The 17,077-nt window shown below is 36.8% G+C and overlaps 2 protein-coding genes across 4 annotated transcripts; both read right to left on the bottom strand.

Moving 5' to 3' along the window:
- Positions 1 to 293: 293 nt before the first annotated feature.
- si:ch211-145o7.3 (forkhead box protein N2) lies at positions 294 to 7,167 on the bottom strand. 2 transcript variants are annotated; one of them, XM_056383296.1, is made up of 5 exons: positions 5,906 to 7,167; positions 4,399 to 5,056; positions 3,966 to 4,087; positions 3,158 to 3,213; positions 294 to 1,857 (listed from the first exon to the last, which is right to left on the bottom strand). In XM_056383296.1, the coding sequence occupies exons 2-5, from the start codon at positions 5,008 to 5,010 to the stop codon at positions 1,508 to 1,510; spliced, it is 1,140 nt and encodes a 379-aa protein (XP_056239271.1). In that variant the 5' UTR covers positions 5,011 to 5,056; positions 5,906 to 7,167; the 3' UTR covers positions 294 to 1,507. The 2 variants fall into 2 exon arrangements, with proteins under 2 accessions (XP_056239271.1, XP_056239272.1); XM_056383297.1 differs by having other exon boundaries at positions 4,399 to 5,053.
- Positions 7,168 to 7,306: 139 nt separating this feature from the next.
- yif1a (Yip1 interacting factor homolog A (S. cerevisiae)) lies at positions 7,307 to 13,947 on the bottom strand. 2 transcript variants are annotated; one of them, XM_056383298.1, is made up of 9 exons: positions 13,856 to 13,947; positions 13,437 to 13,487; positions 12,160 to 12,407; positions 11,171 to 11,275; positions 9,371 to 9,449; positions 9,224 to 9,281; positions 8,969 to 9,124; positions 8,597 to 8,690; positions 7,307 to 8,048 (listed from the first exon to the last, which is right to left on the bottom strand). In XM_056383298.1, exons 2-9 carry the CDS (start codon positions 13,465 to 13,467, stop codon positions 7,890 to 7,892), a joined length of 930 nt encoding a protein of 309 aa, XP_056239273.1. In that variant the 5' UTR covers positions 13,468 to 13,487; positions 13,856 to 13,947; the 3' UTR covers positions 7,307 to 7,889. The 2 variants fall into 2 exon arrangements, with proteins under 2 accessions (XP_056239273.1, XP_056239274.1); XM_056383299.1 differs by lacking the exons at positions 13,437 to 13,487; positions 13,856 to 13,947 and adding an exon at positions 12,877 to 12,959.
- Positions 13,948 to 17,077: the final 3,130 nt, after the last annotated feature.

The raw sequence follows: 17,077 nt of genomic DNA, 5'->3' as shown, positions 1-17,077 counted from the left end.
AATGTTACGCCATCTAATGGTGAAATTCACATAAACAGCAACAACATTCAGTGGGCTGAAAAACCTACATGCAAGACACCTAGACTGTTGGCATCTGTTTGTGGTTGTTATGCTTTTCGTTAGTTATTTTTGCCTCTTTTTGTGAATTTTCCAATAAGAACTGCAGGAAAACTAGGGGTCTGGCCCAGGCGTCTCCTGACCTTATGTGGCCTAACACTGTAGTAAACTGCAATGCTATCAAAATGAAACTGGTATGTTGTCTAAACATAAAATCAGGCGATTTTAATTCATAATAACAGCATGACAGATTTTATTTGTTAGATTACAAAATCTATAGCATTTTAAAATACATACAATTTACAAACAGATATTCAGTGTATCCTGAAATATAAGATGGTTTAAATGGCAGTGAGTTCATCTTACATTTTAACTCAAAATTCCAAACACACTATTCCTGATTGAAGGCAGCTTAGCTTAGCTTACAAGATCATATCCAGGTTTTCAATTTAACAGATAACTAAAGACTTTCAGGGCTCAGTAACATAACATCATGTACATAAAATCAACTGTAGCAAACATGATCTGAAGAATGACAATGGGTATGAAGAAATTACTTAGATATAAAATTGGAAGTACTTATTGTAACTGTGTAGTGCTTTCCCACTTTTTGAGTACAATCTACAATTGGAACTACATTATAAATAAAGTATTTTTTGATAAGTATTACACACAACTACTTTTAGAAAGACAGCATTTTCAGAACAATAACAATGTTGTTAAGGGGCAAGATATTCAACTTAAGGTTGTTTTAAAATTTTTTTTTTTTCTCCCACAATGTGGCAAGAAAACATTCTTATAAAGAAAAGGTGGTAACCACTTAGAAGAATTGGAGAAGAGTTGGTTGGTAAGACATATTCATATTGAAATGGTAGCAGTGTGGATATGAGTCAGTGTACTGCTCAATGTATTTCTCCAAAGAGCTACATTTGTACTTCCTTGTGCAGGTTCCAACGCTATATAAATCCTACTTACTTGAGTTGGAACAAAGCACTCCTTCCACCCCTGAGAATGAACTTGATCTGTTTAAAATCACAGTGGAAACCCTAAAAACTTATTATATTGAAGACCATACTCTATTAATACTTTCCCCTCATTTTAAAATCTCAGAGTGTAATTTTGTCCATGTATCTCATCCTAACATTGCACTCTCAAGTCTTTGTCCAGGTTGTTTATGTATGGCATGGTATGGTGGTAAATTCAGCTTCTGTGCTGAAAGTGCCTGAATACATGTGAAGTAATGTGATCCATAGTCTTGTTAGTCCACCAGTAAAGTTGAACTATATTGTTATCTAAATACACAATACACAAGCCTTAGGGCAGTGTCGCCATCTTAGGAAGTAGCAACAATTTACCAAACATCATCACTCCATCCAAACCAACATAAATCCCATTTATGTTGGTTTTTTGAAGCATTGCATCAGTTGTGACTGTTAAATGGGAAATCAAATTAATATCCACCACCGGCTAGGTCCAGCAGTGACCCAGCAGCCTCCTGGGCCTCGGCATCCAGCTGAAGGATCTCCACAGTCTCCAGGTCCAGCTCGGTGTCACCTGGCAGCACCAGGTACTGGTACTGGTGAGACTGGTAGTAGTGTAACTCGATGTACCCGCTATCTGACAGAGGGTCCTTCTCCATCTCCTCGTTGACCTCCTGCTGGTAATCAACCGACTCCATGGTGACAAGCTCCTCATTATCCGGGGTCAAAGGGCACGGTGCGTTTTCAGCAAAAGTTGGGTTATCAGTGGTCAGGGTTTGGGGTGAGGTGGTAGAAAGGAGGAGGGTGTGAGAAAGAGGATCTGCATGAGCAATAAAAGAAAAAAGGAATATCAGGTTTTCATAAAACAGTGTATAAAATTTATGCCCAGCTGTTCGACCAAACGTTTAATACAAGTATTAGTATTGACACAGTTAGACTACTGTTCAGTAATTTGGTCCAACACAACAGAAAGTAATATTAATAGATAATAAAATAGTACGAATGACATTTCACTGCCCATATCAATCCTTGTTCTATATGGGCAGTGAAAGAGCTTTTGTTTTGGCGTAAAAAACTGTGTTACTCTTTAGTGTGCTTAATAAGAAATATCATGGTAATTACAACCTCCGAAATACTTTATTCAAACCTGTTTTTTTTCAGGCATCATTACTTTACAGAGGGTAACTTTCTGTTACCTCCAGATAGTTTAATACAGAGAACAGTCAGTTATTGAGCAATGGTGGCATGGAATCCATTACCATTTTTTTTCTTGATTTCACAAAGTAATTCAACACATTTTAACCAAAAGTTAAGATTGTACCTGTTTATGGAAGAAATTTTGTTGCTTAATATAGGATTGTTTTGTTCTTTAAGATGTGATTATGGATGTTATCTGTCCCACTTTTACTTGGGATTTAGTGGATTAAGTTGCTAATTGATTTATTTTTAATTTCTCTGAGAGGGGATAAGTATTATGTAGATGTAGCTATCTACTAGAAATGATTTGAATCATCATGTTGTTGTTTTTGTCTTAGTACTTTTCTTATGTACTATCAAGAATTACTTAATTACATTAAGTATGGGAATGTCATAGTATGTGTCTTATGTGTAATCTTTGTCGCTCAAGTATCTCAAATATATTTATGTGAACCCCAGGAAGAGTAACTACTGTGACCATATAGTATGTAAAGGGGGTCTAAATAACAAACAAACAAGTAGACAAATAAGCAGAATATGAGTCACATGGTACGACACAAATATTAATAACTGGTTGAACAACCAATTGTCAGATTCTTCAGAGGACACGTGGGCCAATATAGTGCATAGGCTCGGAAATAAAACGAAGGGACATAAAGGACACTAAGCTAGACTATTGCTAGGTTGCCATGGTTATGGAGGGATGTTGCCATGACAACTGAACACAAACACAAGAACAATGTTGCATGCTGAGAAAGCTGCAGAGACGGAGAAAAGCTGCAGGTAATAAAAGTGTCACAGAGAGCTGTTACTCCAGTGATGAAATACATTGTAGACCAAAAGAAATTCATAAAGGGTCAAATATGTATGTTAATGTGCTTATTAAGTAAAATGAGCCTGCTGTGAGTCTCCTCATCACGAACCTGAGATCTCCATAGGGTCACACACTGCAGGCATCCCATAGTCAGCTCCTTCAAACCTGCACACAACATGCCGAGATAGTTAGACAACTACATAAAATCTAAAGTAATGTTAAAATACACCTCAAAGCCAGAGTGTTATTAACATGTAAAATTATTCAGAAGCACCTCACCCACTACAGGAAAATCATACTTACAGCTCATGCTACAAGGTAATCCAGAAAAATGCAGTGTATTAACAGAAAAACACACCCATTTAGTTGGACTGCAACTAATGGTTATTTATCTTCCTATTTTTACAATAAATCTATTAATCAGTTTGTCTATAAAAAAAACAGAAAACATAGATGCCCATTGCAATTTGAAAGATTCCAAGGAAAAGTTTTTTAAATTTGATGTTTTGTCTGACCAATAGCCCGAAATTCAAATATATTAAAATCTGAAAAAGCAGCAAATTCTCACATTTTAGAAGCTGGTTAAAGCAAATGTTGAGCATTTTCATTGGATAAGTGACTTAACTGATTATCAAAAGTTCTGTGAAATGATTTTATTTTTAATAAGTAATAAACTAATTGTACCACCATTAATATTTAGAATTGACTTTGACTAATGGCTATTAACAAACCAAGACTCAATGAACATAAAAATGTATCTACTCCACCTTTAGTAATCACTTATTTTAGTCATAAAGTAAATACAGTTAACCCAGATGCAAGGTGCTGCTTGCTTTTTATTTATTTAATGCAGTATAATGATCAATTGAACACTTGGGAATTTCTAATGTACACTTAACCTGTGTGACTATACTCACAGTGCAGGCTTGTTTATCAGATTGCTGTTAGTGCTGTGATAACTGTGGGTCTTCCTCAGCACCTCCAGGAGCGCAGGCCGATACTCTGGACAAACACACCACAGTGATCCCTTCCCCACTGACTGAAACAATAATACAAAACTACTTGAAACACTCAAACAGCACCACCCATGCAAAGATGTTAGTCTTAAGCAAAACTGACACATTAGACTATATAACAACCCCAACATGTGGAGTACATTATAATAATTTCCCTCTAGGGCAGTTTAATTGCTGACTTCGCTACAAAGCCACACATCTAGATTCAGTGTGTTGCTCAAGGATAGTGTTTTCAGATACTTTTGAACTTTTCTCCTATAATTTAGGCACAGTCTCTATACTTGATAAATGACCCTGTTACTCTTAATGTGGAAACCGAGAGCTATGTCCCCACCTGGCTCTTGTCCCTCTGAATGCGACAGAAGCTCTTGCTCAGGGACAGGTTGTGTCTCACAGAGTTCCTCCAGCCTCCAGAGGCTGTCCTGTAGTAGGGGAAATTGTTCACAATCCATTCATAGATGCCCTTCACTGGAAGCCTCTTGTCTGGTGAATCTTCTATTGCCATGAAAATCAGACTACTGAAGGAGTAGGGTGGCTTGGACAAGGCAGGTGGAAGAGGCTGAGTAGGTGAAGAGGACTCTAGCTGAGGCACTGGTGTCATTTTGGGAAGGGGCTGCAGTGGTAGTAGGTTGCCTCTCTGATGCAGCCAGCTGAGGCAGGTCAGGTCATCCTGGTCAGATATGTTTGCAGAGCTGACGCATTGTATGTTTTGTCCTTCGAGGCACTGAGATGCTGTGTAGTATGAAAGCGGGGAGGAAGAGTGAATGGACTCTGCTGTTGCTGGAGAAAGTGAGGTAGGGGATGGGGGGAATGAAATAGGTGAAAGTGGGAGCGAAATACGACTGTTGGAGCAGGTCTGCTGTGGCGAGGAGGAAAAAGGTAGTGACACTCCAAAAGTGGTGGGACATGGGGAGGAGGGTGGCAGTGTTTGAGAGCTATTTTCCATCTCTCTTCCCGGAGGAAACTTCCAGGGTCATTCAGCTGTACCACTGCTGAAATATATGACAGAAATAAATTTAGTGACTGTTGCAAGGAATGATTCATGCAAATTAGAATTATAAGTGAGCAACTTTGCACAAAGGACTTAAGTCAAATCTATTTTATTTGTATAGCCTAATATCACAAATTTGCCTTGTATGGCTTAATGATATATGTAGTACACAACATCCGAAGTAAACCCCCCAAAAGAACCCACTTCCATATGTTCAATACCTGTGTTTTGCACAGAGTAGACAGAAATAAATATAGTGAAATTAAGCTGAAAGTATTTTTATTGTTTTCTCCCTTAACAATTTTTTTAAACGAAACTTTAAAAACTACCTTTTAAAACAAAAACAGTAATTCAAACATGCAGGGTAATTACTCCAAGCTCATTCCAACTACGGAGTTTTACACTAAAAAGAGGTGTAGAGTAGAAATAGCTCAACAGCTTGATTCAGTTAAATGTTAGCTATCCGTTCGCCTGTGCATCCACTAGCAATCAAAGTCCACTATGTGTACACTCTCACAGCACCATCTCCCGTTTTATTAAACGCCAAACGTGTCCAGGAGCACAGGTGCAGGTCTTTTAAAAAGTCATTGTTGCTCGTAGCTGTATCGATGGTGAGCTGGCATCGATTACATGCTTAAACTAATCGACTTACTGCACGTGAAAGTAAATTCATAACGCTCAGAAAGTTTGCATGAGATACCACATGGCTTTACAAAGCAATTCAGTAGGCAAATGGCGGAACAATATAAAGTTTCATTTAGTCAAGAAAGCCGCCTTTTCCCCTCACAGGTAACCCACTCGGTGGTATTAGCTAGAGCTTCAAACGCAAAAATATTAACTAGTTACTCACCAAATTACCAAAGCGGTAATTGTGGCAGAAGTGAGAGCTCCTTGAATGTCCAGAATACGTCGTTGAAAAGTTAAAGGTGAGATTCTGGCGTTTGAAAGTAGAGTCAGAGTCGGACAGCTCTCGCTCCGTGCTGTGTTGCCGTCCGCGGTTTCCATGGAAACGAAAAAGACGCTCTGCAGTGTGCGCGTTCCCAGGCGCGTTCCCGCTCCGAGTGCACAGTCTCAGACCAATCAGCAGTAAGACAGTGAGTAACATCAATGTAAAGTACCTCGTTAAATATTAAGTAAAGAAGTAGTATCAGTGGTAAAAATGGATGGTTGCCAGTGGAGAGAGTATTTGGATTTCTTAATCAAGTAAAAGCATGTCCACTGTGTAAAAGTCCTGCATTTATAAAGTAATGTTTGTGAGGGGCAGGGGTGGAGAGTAACTAAATACATTTACTCAAATGCTTAAGTGCTCTAATTAAATACAATTTTGTACTTTGTACTTGACTTCAGTATTTCTATTTTGTAACACTTTATGCTTCTCCACTGCATTTCAGAGGCAAATATTGTACTTTTTATTGCCCTACATTTATTTGACAGCTATTGTTACTCTGAATTCAGATTATTAATATAAAATATAATACATTATTATGTATTATTACAGATTAAGCTACCCAGCACTGTACATATTAACTGATCAATATTTGTAATCCAATAATAAAATATACATTATTCTGAAACTGGCCATTCTGCATTGCATTTTTGCATTACTTTACTTTGATTTTGATGCCAATATTTTTGCACTTTTACTTAATAGCAATTTTGAATGCATTACTTCTACACTATATGCTACTGCTTCTTTTACTCCCACCACTGGTAGTTTCAGAACAATGTTGTGTTACAAGTAGTCATTATGCAGCATAATGACCTCTGTCAGTGTTTATTACACAATTGTATTATCATTACTTACATTTGAAGAAATTCAGTTAAGGTGCTACTAAGATATCGCATTCATGAGAATAGTACTGATGGACACACTGAAACCATAATGCCTCTAGCCACGGCTGTCACTGCACATAGGCATAAAAATGGCACAATTTTTCTCTGAAATGTAACATTCATTCCCACAAAATGGCAATTCTCATGTAAAACACCAGTACCTCAAAATTGTACACTAACTAAATTAATTTCAGTTCATTTCCACCTCTGAGTATAACTTTGCAAAATATGTCTGACTCAGTCATAGACTGTAGGTCATATAATGAGCTCTAGCACCTTCTTTAGAACTCGAACCTTATTAAATGAAACAAATATTCTTCAGAAGTAAATAAGTCAGATAAGACTCATGCAGGATTACGATGCGTATAGATGTAGCTTTTTGGTACTGAAAACAATAAAGTATCAGAAACTGGTCAAATTGAATACACAAAGCTAAATAAATTTATTTTTTTCTACAAAAATCCAAACATTGTCATGCTTTGTGAAATGTAGATAAATAAAATCCAGGATTAACAAGAGGAGAGAGGAAATGCAGCAACTTTAACATACCAGAAAAAAACGGTATTAGGATCATTTGTGTCTGTGTGTCTGTGTGGTGTGTAGTCTGGCTGTGAGGTGTAATACTGGAAAGCATGTCCAGTGACATTATATAAAATTAAAACTGAATGAAACTGAATCCAAGTTAGGATAAAGAAATGTCAATTAAAGCCCTTGTGGTCAAAGTTAGGTGGCCAAAAATAAGCATTTGTCAGTGTTACCATACACAACAGAAAACAAGTCTTCCATTGAGACACTGTGTCACACTTTCTTGTTATATCAATGAAACAACTACATAATGAACATGTCCATCTGACAAGCTGTACACTCGCTGCAGCTCAACACTGTCTACACGTTTTGAGTTTACTGACAAAAGAGCGTATAAAGGTAGTTGTACAAACACTCAACAACCACATTTTTTGGGTCCAACACACATGGACTTCAGGTTAGTAAATGCCTCAAGGTCACCTGACCAAGTGAGAGGTTAACCAGTATATAATGATTGGCTGAAAGACTGCAGTGGCCACAGTGATATAAAGGCGCAGTTGAGGTTTGGCACTTGAACCAGTTCCCATGGAGTCCGAGGAGAGAGAGGTAAGGATCTTCATTTTTAGAGATCGAACCTGAGGAGATAGTAACATCTTTAAATTTGCAATTCAGACTAACATAAATACAGACAGAGTTGACTTCATTGAAAGAAACATTCAAGATTTGGGGAAATATGCTTATTCTCTTTCTTGTCAAGAGTTAGATGAGAAGACTGATACCACTCTCATGTCTAATGTGCAAAAACTAAATAGTTTAAATAACATGTTGTGGTTTTACAAAGGTTTTTGTGGCAAACTATTTCTTGGTCAGGACCAGTAATTTCTGAGAGTCTATGCTCATCGCCTGGCACCATCACCTTAAAAGCAAGACTTCATATTAATAATTTCCCCCAGTTGTTGTGCATAGAAATATGCTTGTGTGGAGTTAAATAATAAAAGAGATAGTATGTTGAATATTTTGACTATTTAAAGCTCATAAATGTCCAGTTCATAGTAGTGTAATACTCACATTTACTGTGTCAGATTGAGCAGCAATTAATCAGTGGATTTGGTTTTTTGTGTTTAATTAATACATAAGTTTATAAATGTGGCTGATGATGTCAATAAGGACTCAAAATACTCACAATGAAGAACATAAGGGCGCAAGAAGACCAGGCAAGGGCCACAAAATACCCATCACTGCCAAACAATAAGCCACACAACACTGTGAAGATCATCCTGGAGGAAAAGACATAAAGAAAAACATTCACAATGTTGACATGGACCAAACTACATTTTAAAATATCCTTATTTACAAAACTACATTTCAAGCACCGAGCTGAATCGTAATCAAGTTGTCTAAATTGTTTATTTAGTATTTGATTTCTTCAGTTACAATACAGAATGAGGAAACTAATCATCAAACTCATTTGCTTTGTCAATAATGAATGAATAAATGAATGAATGAATAAATGAATGAATGAATTTCAAAATATTTGCATCAAAGGTCTATTTACCCAACATATTTGTATCCACTGTAGGCAATGAGATCAAAGGTTGAGAGGTCGCTGTGAACAGTCAACAGGTACAAACTCAACAGCATCACCAACACCTCAATGATGACCCACACAAGGGCAGTGCTGGCACACAGTCCAAGAACCTCAGGACTGAACCTTCACACAAGGACAACACACAATCCTTATTTAACTTATTTAATACAAAGATATTTATCGTGAGACATAAAATAAATTAGATGAGGAGGAATTACTCACCTTTTCTGAATACCCAGGGCCATTCCAGCAAGTAAAATGTAGGTAATGAAAGCCATTGCTAAAAGACAAAAAAGACAAAAGGAGAGTTCATACATTATACAGGAATCTCAAAATACTTTGCTATTGATTTTTGTATAGAAAACTTACTTGGTATGTAAAGATCAGGTGCATTCACATCCTGTCTTGGAGTCAGTGGAGTGTCCCGATGGTAACGAACCTCCCAGTCCTACCAAGTACACACAAACAGAGTATGAATCAGCCAACAGAGTCTAACAGTTGCATGCAAATGATGCTCTGTCCCTTTTTTCCCCCACCTTAAGGGTCTACAAGATGGAACAACTTCAATCAATCACAATGTGAAAGCTACATTGAACTTATTTTGGCCTGCAATCCATAACAAAGAGAATAATGTGAGAAACTATATAAAAAGGCAATTAAAACAAAAGCTTGATAATAAATTAAGGCAAACCACAGTGGCAGCTGATCCATTCTTGCATAAGCAAGAATAGAGTAAATAGATGATCAATATTACATTACAGCAAAATAACATTTTACGATTACAACAAGTGCTGTCATTAGTATGCCTTTTTTGTTTAACAGTTTACTGTGGATGACATAGCAAGAAAGACCATTTTACACTGCAATAGATCTCAACCACTGCGGGACAACACATCAAAAATCCTGCAAAAAAAAGCCACACTTGATGTCATCTTAATGTCTCTTTTTAAGTATGTTACTGAGCTGTTGATGTATTGATGTTTAGAAGATCTAGAATCTTTCACAGTTCCACAGCACACAAAACAAATCTGTATCGTCTTCATTGCATCTTGGACATTTCAAAGATACTAAAGTCTGGAGTTAATGTAATTTAAAAGGAAAGGCCATGATATAAGATATTAAGATCGGATTATTCTATGTCATGTGTTTGTAAGAACGTCCTCCCCTTCAGAGGATGAGTTTAGCAATATTCTATATTTTTGTTAGTCATGAAATTCCATTAAAAAAGACAAAACCAACAATGTATTAGTCTGACTCTCAATACTCCCTGTGGTACTCAGATCCAAGCCCCTTTGTTACAACTGAAGATGTAAAAACGGGTCATAAATGTATATATGCAGATATACATTTGGAATAATTTGGAATAATTTCCCAAATCAGTTTTTAGCAATTGTTACTAAAACTAGAGTACATTGCTTGTTTGGGACTAATTTCAGCTGTGGATCAGCAGCAGGATTGTGTATGTGGGATCGACTCAAACTACCACATCTACTGTGGCCATGTTGATGGTTTCGAAGGAACACGTCACCCACTGCAGCAGCATGGCACATGGATGAGGAGGATAAGGTCCATGGCACAAAGGAATATGGTATATCAGGCTTTGGCTACACAGACGATATTTGTTATCAGGATCAATTCATTGCTGGTTTTTTTCATTTCATAGGCTTCGTTGACAACAGTATAAATATAGAATATCACCAGACTTACTGCTTTAAATAAACCCAAGCCATGAAGTACTAAATTAACATTACAACCACACTGTAACAGTTGTAAATACTATGTAGTAGCAAATAGTATTTAGGGTCAAACAGTAAAATCTATGTGATCCTGTTCTTGTAAGGAGAGTTTGCACTCTGTGTGGTTTGTACAGTATCAGAGCACAGAATGACTTAATTTACAATCAGAATAAGTTAGAGTGTGTGGGAATTAACTGAGCTCAGTGTGTGTTTATATCCTCAATGGCAATCACAGCTTTATGATGTTCATAAATAAAGTTGGATTAGTGATAAAGTGGCTGATTATCTTGTTTGCACAGTTTAAATGTGATAAGTGGTTAAGAATATGATACCAGAGAAACGTATCATGCAGACTTTAACTATTAAATGTTTTGTGTTGTCCTGTACGTTGACGTTGGCACAAAGTCTGACAGAATAAATGGTTTTTGATTACCTGATGTGTATAAGGGAACATAAGGATCATAAGTTTCTTCAGTACATATCTGGTGTCGACGGCAAAGAAGTATTTCAGCTTGTTCACAGACATGAATCTGCTGATCTGAAAGGGAGAGCAAGTGCAAACATTAATTTCATGAATGAGGATCAACAATCTGCCAAAGTTAATAAATACAGTTGAGTCATCGTCATTTTTAAAGAAGGCTGTGGCTGCCCCCAGGATTGTGCGTCACCCTTGACGCACAATACATGTATTTTGAACCACCTGCGTAACAAAGTTACCAAACCAGCTAAACAACATCAGTACCATTTATCTGCCATCAATGAGTGATGCATTTATTTAAATGATTATCTCCTTATTACTGGGTGAAGAAAGCAGATCAGAAGGTCTGCTTGTCTGAAAAACTGTCCATTAAAAATGACACATATAAGATGTAAAAATTTGAACTGTGAAAAGGATCATTAGAGAGGAGCTGAACTGCACAAAGTATCAGTCTGCTCCTGGAAAGGACTGTGTCATTTAAAGAACACATCTGTGCGTTTCTTTGTGTTGAAAAACCTCAAATTATGTACTTGTGAAAGCGAGTCAGTTTATCAGACAAAAATTATATACAATGGCACAAAAATAACCACTTGCATGGATAAAAAAAAAAATTTCACTGCTGTAAAGCAAATTGGCATATTTCAGATGTTTGGACCTAATATCTTATCAAATAAGAAAGAGGTTATAAGGCTTCAGAGAAATTTCAAAACCATGTGAAAATTGTTCAGAATGCGTTTAGGGTATATTTAAACTTGTAATTACAATTGGTGACTTGTAATTTGAATCAGCCAAGGCATATTTTGTGTAAATTGGTGTCAATTACTCAATATTGGCCTTGACCTTATTTATAGGTTCATGGATTAACACCCCCAACCCCATTCAAATACATACAGCACTGTATATCATATTGAGAGGAACCCTATGAATATCCCACTTTTCCTCACCTCTTTGTTTACCATATCCTTTCCTTGGTTGGCTAAGGAGGAACCGTACATCACTGCAGCATTGGCCATTGGGTCAGTAAACAGGTTGTTCACTCCAGCACCACCTCCTTGTATGTCATTTGATGGTCCTCCCATATTGTACCCAGGATTGTAGTATCCCTGACTGTTCATTGCTGGTGCTGCAGAGCTGGTGTCTTCAAACAGGACAGAATCAGCAGTGGGGGGAGTTGCACGAGCTCTCTGTTTAGCTATGGAAAAGATGGACACAATAGAGAAAATGGAGGATGACTATTTCATTTCACTACAGTTACTCCAAAAATGTGCCCATGTCGATTGTTCAATTACTATATGATTGACCCTTTAAGTCATCCAAAGTTTACACTCAGTTTGTTAGGTAACCTTAGCTAAACCGAATGTAGTGTAAAAAGTAAATAATGCAACTCTGCATTAGATCTTACCTTCACAAAGAAATATTTTTTTGGCCAAAATGCTGTAGAAAAGTATTCATGGACATTTTGAGGATTTCGTTTTGTGCTGCTGTTGAATAGTATTGCATGTACAGTACAGTACAGTGCCATACAAAAGTTTTAGGCACTTTAATCTTTTCAATTCTCATCCATCATGCAAAAGCATCAAGGAAGTGTCTCGATGGTCCCAGATTCATTCTGTAGCAGGACAACAACCCCAAACATAAAGCAAGAGTCATAAAGAACTAACTTCAGTGACAAGAGGAACAACACGTCCTGCAACAGATTGGTCTGGCCCTCACAGAGCGCCGATCTCAACATCATGGACTCAGTCTGGGATCACATGAACAGACAGAAAACACTGACAGAAGAACTGTGGCAAGTTCTCTAAGATGCTTGGAACAACCTACCTGCAAAACCTACCTTGAAAAATTGATTCTGTTTTAGAGGCAAAGTGTGATCACACTAAATATTGATTTGATTTAGGTTCTTTTCTCTTTACTGCATCTTACTTTAACTTTATGTTGCTGTTTACTTTAAGTGCCTAAACCGTTTGCACAGTACTGTGTATCAGTGGGGGCACACATTCTAACTCTTATGGAGGTAGGATTTACCTTAGCACTGCTGTATTATACTTCATCAGATTTAGTTTTAGTTGTGCCTAATAAACGGTCATCTTTTAGGGCACATCACCAGCCAGGTGACATCACCAGTGGAGTTTGTAAGAAAATAGGAAGTAGCTACTATGGGTGGATATTTTGCAAAACTTTTCAAAAATGGTAAGTGATGGTGATTCATCTTTACACTTACTTGCTCGGTACCCATGGTGTTGCAAGTCCATTGTAACGTTGCTGACGTCAGCTTAAAATAAAAACAATGACACGTTAGCAACATTTCAATTTATTGAACGCTCTGTTTGTCTTGGTCAGCTAACTAAACGAAGCTAACACTGACTTGATACCAATAACAGTCTAGCTCACAACACTTTATGCTAGCTACCCAGCTAACCTTCGTATAAACTTATTTAATGGAACCACTGTTGCTGTCGGTTAATGCTAGCTACCTAGCCGGATAAGCTAAATTAATAACATCATATATTCATTTGATAATCTGCGTATCAGGAGAGGCGATATAATTGCTTTAATCCGTATCCTAGTAAATGCTCACACAGCTTGTCTGAGGAATAATATTACAATTATGAAGAAAATACCGAGAGTGAGAGCACTTACCTACACAGCTAACGTTGGTAGCTAGCTACGTGGCTATCAGAATGTTAGTGCTGATCCCACCCATCCACAGCGGTTGGCTGACTTCGCTGTGCCTGCGTGGCAGAAAACATGTAAGTACTTCAGAGAGTACACAGTTACACCAATACACACAGTAAGAGCTAATACTAGCACTGCCATGTGTTACCTGTCATGTCTGACTTTTGTGTTTTGTGGAGACAGCCTGGTAGGTTACATTTCAACATTAAGGAGCCACAAACTATACATTTCTGGACAACAGTAGTGGAACAAGAACTCAGCTCTTCTACTCAAGTAAATAATTGCTGTTGTGCAGGATATAATATTACATGCAACACACAGTAAACTCATAAAACACGACTTAGCTACAATTGATCCTCAGTGGTGTGGGGAAAATTACATAAATGTACATTAACTCAAGTACTACACTTTTTAGGTCACTTATACTTTACTTAAGCTAGTTTATAGCTTACTTAAACTTCACAACAGAGGAAAATATTGCAATCTTTAAATCACTTTATTTGTTTAACAATTTTAGTAGCCACTGTTACTTTGCAGATTCAAATTTTACACACAAATGATGAGCTTGTAAAATAAAATAATTTTTTACTGATAAAATCACTTGATAGTAGGCCTAGCTATATAAAAAGGTAGAACTGGCCTCACCTCAAACTGCTATGACTTTAAAATTCAGCTCAGATGTTAATACAGCAATAATGATGATACAATTGTATAATACATAACAATGACAGGCTGGCCATGCTGCATAATGACTACTTGTGATTCTACATTTTTCTGACATCTGCTTTGCCCGGTTTGTAATCCAGCCTTACTTTTGCATTGCTAGACCACCTATGACATTGTTATAGGCTACTCATTACAGATTAATGTATCAAGTCAATCAGTTTTATCTAACATATAGTCACAAATCACAAGTTTGCCTCAGAGTGTTTTACAGTCTGTACAACATAAAACACCCACAATTAGATAGATCAGAAATATAACACTTCAAGGGAAAAAGTCATTTACTTTATACTCGTACTTTGAGCATTTTCATTTTGAGCAAATTTATATTTCACTACATTTTAGGGAATTATTATACTTTTTACTCCTCTCTGTGTGTCCCATGTGGTTGAATGGTTACTACACACTTTGTAGATTAAAACTTTAAATATAACAATATATGGTGGGTTCATAAAATTTTAAACTACTAAATTGTAGCCTATATAATACAGTTAAATATAGCTCCATCTGGAGTAGCTGCAATGCTGCTACTTTAACTTTTACTACTTAAATGCACCTGCACTCATATGATGCTTTTCTAGTCTTACTGACCACTCATAACGCTTTACAATACTTGCCACATTCACCCATTCACTCACACATTCATACATCACATACATTCACACAGTCATACACTGATGGAACTGCCATCAGGGACAATATGGGTTCAGTACTTGAGAACATTTGGTTGCTAATACTTCAAAAACGGTTTTACTTTACTATTTGAATTCAGGACTTATTCATATTGATTGATAAGTTTAAGGCTCTGTACTTTTCCTACCTCTGTTGTAAGAGTGCTTCAGGATCAGTACCTCAGTACATTTTACTGCTAAAACATTATATTATATTATATTATATTATATTATATTATATTATATTATATTATATTATATTATATTATATTATATTATATTATATTATATTATATTGTATTACATTATATTATATTTCATTATATTATTAAAACACTGTATTTGGATTATAGTAGCATTTAATATCATTCAATTTTATTACTTGTACACACTGTTAATTTAGCATAATAGACATGACATATACAGTGTAAACCATGACTGAGACAATCAGTGCAGTCTCTGTACAGTGATGTTTAAAACTACACTGTACAGTCATAGTAAAATAATCTACCTGTTGTTCTTAAACATGAACAAACAAGGCATGTACTGCAACACCCACTAAACCAAGTAAAATTCAAGTGTAGCATGAGGATGTTGTTATAAGCATGTGTGGGTGGGATGAGTGTGTGGGTGTGGATGAGTTATATGAATACATGTGGAGATTTTTTGGGTGAGTAAATTGTAATGGAATCTAAACTTCTTTCATCCCCCTACAAAATGCATCCAAAAGCTTTTGGAGGGAAAATGTGGAGTAAAAGAGAAAAACATAACTTACCTACACCCTCAGATGTGGCTATAGATAAAGACAAAATAATTTTTATTCAGCAAAGTGCGAGTATGTATTGAGCAGACTTTTCCTCGTCATATAAAAGAGAAATGAAACAACAGGTGGGTGCGTATAGGTGTAATCAGACAAAAAAAATGGTGGCCAACATGTTGTGACATGTCACGATCACAGACATAGCAAGTATCTCATCATTGCATTCCTGAAGCTTTAGTCATCTGGCAATCAACTTTAACCCATATTCCCTTCACGTGATACCACTGACCACTCTGAAATAAAAACTATCCTGCATGTGTTCTTTCATTATTACAGGGTGCAATATTGTTGAAATCTGAAATATGAGACTCAGCAGTTAAATGGGTCAATGAGCAGCAGGTATAGGCCTTGTAAAATGACATGCTCCTGGCAGCTTCTGATTCCCTTCACTGTCTCTATTCTCATTCAAAAGGTTACGAGTGAACAACAATGTCTCAGTTCCTATATAGATGTGATCATTAATCTGCAGTATTCTTGTCATTTAACTCCCAGAAGGAGACTTTTCTGAGTGAACTAGTAACTTTCTTTTCAATTAATTTAGGGATTTTTTTTTTTTAATGACAATCCTTATTCCCAGGAGTGGTATTAGCAGTAACATGAGAGACTGGTGCAACAGTCAGCAGCTAGGAGAAACCAGCCTTTGCCGGGAACTCTGTCCTCAGGGACTGCAAGGTCAGCAGCTGTTGTGACAGACTAAGCTTACCGAATCTACAGCATGCATTTTTTGAATCTTTACTAGGTGCTATATTGTGCTTGCAAGTAGAAAACAGTCGTTGAAACGGATGGTGAAATGAACGAACAGCTTTGTCAATTGATTGACTCATCTCCACAGGCATGCTTGCACATTGATGTGGTTTGTAAAGTGAGAGTGGCTGCCAAAAACCTCAACACAATTAGGCACAAGCACCCAACTTCCCTGCACTTTATAATCTACTTCATAACTGTAGTAACCTTGAAATTGATTCATATTGA

The sequence above is a fragment of the Seriola aureovittata genome, chromosome 8 (genome assembly GCF_021018895.1).
Source record: "Seriola aureovittata isolate HTS-2021-v1 ecotype China chromosome 8, ASM2101889v1, whole genome shotgun sequence".
NCBI lineage: Eukaryota > Metazoa > Chordata > Actinopteri > Carangiformes > Carangidae > Seriola > Seriola aureovittata.
Note: the sequence above shows the minus strand (reverse complement) of the source record. Positions and strands in the feature narration are given on the sequence as shown.